This window comes from Zeugodacus cucurbitae, chromosome 3 (genome assembly GCF_028554725.1).
Source record: "Zeugodacus cucurbitae isolate PBARC_wt_2022May chromosome 3, idZeuCucr1.2, whole genome shotgun sequence".
NCBI lineage: Eukaryota > Metazoa > Arthropoda > Insecta > Diptera > Tephritidae > Zeugodacus > Zeugodacus cucurbitae.
This window is the reverse complement of record NC_071668.1, coordinates 17,849,214-17,854,524: the sequence shown is the minus strand read 5'-3', so window position 1 is coordinate 17,854,524 and position 5,311 is coordinate 17,849,214. Positions and strand designations below refer to the sequence as shown.

The following is a 5,311-nucleotide window of genomic DNA, read 5'->3' as shown; positions in this document are numbered from 1 at the left end:
TCATTTTATTTCTATATTTTATTAAATATTTATTCAATGCGTTATAATTTAACTGCATACTCCTCACAGTCTCAATATTTTTTTTGTGTTTGTTTAATGCTAATTACAATATAATAATGTGAATATTAGATGAAAAAAAAATTAATACAAATGTTAAAATTATAAATTATAAACAAAGTGAGATTAGTGCATTACATATAATGCATATACAGATGCACGTTTTTGTGAGTTTTTCTAAAAAAAAATTATTTTACTAGTATTAAAAGAAAATTAATTTAAAAACTTTGCAGAAAAAGAATATTAATAACTTACTTATATACTATATAGTATGTTACGAAGTAATGTTAGCGCTAACAATAGTACGAAATATTAGTGTTTCAAAATTTTCACACATCTAATAATATACGCAATGCAAATTTTTTCTTTTATTTTTTTTTGCTTGAGATGTATGTGACTAACCGCCCCAACTTGCATACGCTGCACAATTATACTACGTGTGTATGTGAAATGGCAGTTTCTGCAAGTTGTTGGCCGTCAGCACAGGCCGTTAATAATACACCGACACTTTTTTTCAGCTTTCGCTTAGCGCACCACCAAAACGACGAAAAACTCGTTATCCTGTTTCAGCTGCTAAACACAGATCCTCCTCCTTACTCCTGCTCCTCGCTAAACCCTAACGCCCAAAAATTTGTTTTTTTTTTATTTATTGTGTATACTGTGCTTTATTACGACGCCACGTAGTTCCAATTAAGTCCGCTTTCTTCTTTTTCTGCTTCGGTTTCTGCTTTAACTCCTTTTCAATTTTTATAAATTTTTTAACTTTTTTCTGCTCACTAACGCTTTTGTACTTCGGCTTCTGCTTCTGCTGTTGCTGCACTACTTCTACCTCACTTTGGACCAACACTCAATTCTTGGCGGCACACGTCTTTCGATTGTTATTGGTATTCATAAATTTTGTAACTAATTTGCGTGAATGTCCGTTAGGATCAAAGTGATTTGTATGCTCGCTGGCCTCCTTCTTGCTACGCTGCTTGCCACTGCGGCCCGAAAAGATATGCTTGTCGTGGTCGAAGTTGTAGTGCTCGTATTCATCAAAATAAGCCTCAGACATTTTGTGTAGACTTTGGTTTTGCAGTTTTGTTAAATTACAAATGAGATATTGCGGTTGCTTTTCCTTTGAGTTCAACACTTTCTTTTAGCCTCTATGTACTTCTCTTTGTCTCTTTGTTTTTTTGCTTTAGGATAATACTTTGAAATGGTATTTTACTTTGTATTAAAAGCTTTTTGTTTTGCTTTCTGTCAAATAAGTTCACCGTATATGTCTTCACTACACGAATTGTGTTATTCAATTAAACTGGATTTTTGCTGCGCACTTTCCTTTATATACCCGACGGAGAGCCGGTGCAAAAAGCGCCGTTTTCTGATTTGACTCTGCTTGTAGTTTTGTTTTCGTTGCCATTGCCAGTGACGGTACTGTGTTATACGTATTGTTGTTGGTTTTGTATATTTGCTTGGGGCTCGCTCTCGTGAGATACACACGGTCGCAACACAAAATGGGAGACCGGTTGGGAGGCTTTATCAGACGTCTTACCGTCTGTTATAATATGTAGTATTCCTTTGTTTTTGAGTTGTTGTTGGTTTTTTTTTGGAATACTGCGCAGTTTATTTTTATTTTAAATATAATATTTTGCCGATTAGCTTACATTGCTGCCACTTGCTCTGCAGGCACACATATGTACATACATACAGATGTAGAGTATATCTCAATTGTATATGTATTGACGTTGGCCTCAACAGCTGAAAGCATGCGATAGCTAAAATCATAAATAAATACATACATATATGTGTAGTTATATGTAAAACCAAAACAAAAACAAAAACACATTCAAACTTACCTACATAAAACTATTCCATACTCACCACCACTCAATTCCAGCTGGTTGTCGCTCAGATGTAATTTACTTTCCAAGCACACAGGGTGCGCGCTTCCGAGCTTCTAGAAAGTTTGATGCTCCAACTGAAGTTGTTGAAGTGCCATGCCGACACCGAAGTTAGATAAACAATCGCGCTGCATAACTTTGTAGCAACGTGTCTTTTGAATCTTCTAGAAGAATTGTGTATACTCAGGTGCTATTGAGTTTGGAGTTGTAGGTATGTTGTATTTAAAAACACTTGTATATTTTTACACTGATTAGCTGATGCAATTTTTTAGAAAATATTACAATTTGCAAATTTGCAAACACTTAATCACTTTAAAAACACTTTAGATAAACGCGAATATATATCATAGAATATGATTTATAGCTTAAAACACACTCGAAAAAAACAAACAACAAAATCAGCAGAATAAAGTAAAAAATAATATAATTTAGCAGCCAAACGTTAGAAAAATTATAAAAAAATAAAAATTATATTTTATTAAAAATCAAATAAAATTAATAAAAACAAGAAAAATTTCAAGCAATTAAAACAGTGTAAAAAATTAATACTTGTAAGGCTAGTTTAAATAATTATATATGTACATATGTTTGTATAGAAATAAATAATAAATTCTATAAAACGCAAAATGTGAGTTAGAAGATTACAATATAAGTGATATATATTAAAAAAGCAACAAAATAATAAATTTTTAAAAATAAAATAAAAAAATAATTTAATTAATATATAAACATACACAAAATAAATATATTTTCAAAGAAAATTGAGCTGGTAAGTACTAGTTCGTTCGTATTAACAAAGAAATTCTAGCATTTCCGCTTCCTATTGGTGATAAAACAACAACAAAGAAGCATCCACATACAAATTACAACATACATACATACATACAACAACTAGCTTGAAAGTTCTAGACAACGCTAACTATCTAAAAAATACACTTAGTCCTTGTTAAGTGTTAATGCCATCGCATATTTTGTGTTAAGCATTTAATAAACAATTGAGTAAACAAATGCATGTTTAATGAAATAAAATTCAGGCTGAAAAGTAAATAGATTTTGAATTCTACTAAGACAATCCACGAGCAACTTGGTACATGTATGTATGTATGCACTTAAAAAAACAATAAATTAATGAAAACAATAAACTAGAATTCTTCTATTAATAAGCACACGCACCAATAGGCGTTTGGTCAACAGCCAACGTGATTATGTGCACACACAGATGCCAAGAGTAGCCACGCCATAAAGCGCCGTGACCGATTTTTGCTTTTATCTATCTTTGTTTTATTAACATATTCGCCGGTTTGTTTATTTTCATTTGAAAAACAATAAATAAATGTTTGTTGTTGTACAAATAAACAGCAGTCTTGTTAACAAACAATCTAGCAAGTTGTAGAAGTTTACCTTGTAGCGCTGCTGCTGCGACTCCGTACCGCTGCCCGTAAACACATTCTGGTCTCTGGAATTTTCTTATCACAAAACACTTGTAACAACTTTCTTTTTTGGAATATTCAATGATTCATTGGACAAAACGCTATTTCATATGGAGTATTTCACAAAACAGTGTCAATATACATTGATGCGCACAACGCAATTGGCTAATTGGCCGGCCGGCTTTTTGCACACTTTTCTTTTAACAATAACATGGGTAACTTCATGGCCCGCACATTGCACTTAATTTAATTATGCGCATATTAGGTTCATGTATTGTTTTACAACGAAAAAGTACCAAAAATATGTATATAAACACATCAAATTTATTAAAATACAGCACGAACGCGGAATTCTTTTACACGAAACTTTAAAATGGCGGAAGAACTGACCGGAGCTTGCTAAAACGGTAAATATACGTTTGGCAGGTCCGTGACGTCAAATAAAGAAAAGTACATGGTGTTTCAAAGTTGTAAATATTTTATTATAAGAAATTCTTATTGGAATGTTTTTTACGGATATCTAGTAATATCGAAAGAAAATAGCGCACAAATTAATGCTAAAAAGTAAGCTGCATTTTCTAAAACATTTTCTACATATTTACATGATTACAAATAATTGAAATTCCCCATATATTCAAGTTTTTGAAGCAAATTTAAAGTCACTTTATACACATGTAATCATTTTTATTACACTGCCATACATACATATATATGTATATGGAAGGCAAATTTCTTATTAGAACCAAAATAATCTTATAAGTACGTTATTTTAAATGATTTGTAAATTATAATCATTGCAATCACCCTGTGCCAATTTCATAAGCTCTGCCTTTGACAACTGTCATTCCAGTTGCTATCAAAGTGTTGAGCTACGCGCGCGGAAATCGTGATTGTGCATGAAATTTGTAGTGTGGTGAAAATCTAAGAGTTTCCGATTTGTGCAGATTTAAATTACTTAAAATAAGTAAAACTCTTAAGCAATAAGTGCAGGTACATTATAATTAGCACCCTTACGTGTAAAAGTTTAAGGAAAATGTGAAATATTATACAAATCTGTTCTTATAGCTTATATTGGTAATGTCCAATTGCCTGTGCCAGGCTACCAAGTGCAAATGAAAGTAAAAATGTGTGATCAAAGTAAAAATAATTCATAATAGTTAGAAAAATGTTGTTTATCCATGTCCCTGTGAGTAGTGTCCCATATCTGCACGCTTGTCTTTGCAAATATGCATAAGCGCTTATAATAGCTAAGCCCTATTGCCTGTGCCAGGCTAGCAAGTGCAAGTGAAAATCAAAGTGTATGATCGAAGTGAAAATAATTCATAATAGTAAGAAAAGTCTTGTTTATCCGTGTCCCTGTCCCATATATCCACCGTGTTCTCTACTGAAATATGCATATGCGCTAATAATGGCTAATCCTGTTGCCTGCGCCTGTCTTCCATGTACAAATGAAAGTGAAAATTTGTTATCAAAGTGAAAAGCTGCATATATTTGTAATGCGCAATTTATCCCTGTCAAAAAGAATAAAGTCCCATCATATTTCCTTGTCTTCAAATGTGCCTAAGCACCTATTAGTCATTTCGCTTCTGGTAGGGTTCTAAATGCAAAATAAAGTGTGTGATAAAAGTGGAAAAAGCTATAATTGATAAAAAAATTTAGTTTATCCTTGTTAAAGCGAGCAAAGTTTAATCTCTACTCAGCTATCTCAGTTTATATTAGCTATATCCTATGGTCTGCCATAGGCTTCCAAATGCAAATCAATAGTGAGAGTATGTGATCGAAGTGAAAAAAGCTATAATTATTAGAAAAGTGTTTTTATGAGTAAAATCCTGTCCCAACACGTGCATAAGCAGCTAATATTCACTAAGTGTTTTTGTACGTCCAGATTCTCAATTGAAAATGAAACTATGTCATCCACGTCTAAGCAAACATAGTCGCAGC

General features: G+C 32.5%; 1 protein-coding gene across 1 annotated transcript; it reads right to left on the bottom strand.

The window, feature by feature from the left end:
* Window positions 1-312: 312 nt before the first annotated feature.
* Window positions 313-1,366, bottom strand: LOC105215070 (nuclear protein 1). Its single transcript, XM_011188819.3, has one exon. It carries the CDS (start codon window positions 1,109-1,111, stop codon window positions 905-907), a length of 207 nt encoding a protein of 68 aa, XP_011187121.1. The 5' UTR covers window positions 1,112-1,366; the 3' UTR covers window positions 313-904.
* Window positions 1,367-5,311: the final 3,945 nt, after the last annotated feature.

Bases quoted from the DNA above. Each gene is read 5' to 3' on its own strand.
- LOC105215070 (XM_011188819.3), bottom strand. From the start codon at position 1,111: ATGTCTGAGGCTTATTTTGATGAATACGAGCACTACAACTTCGACCAC.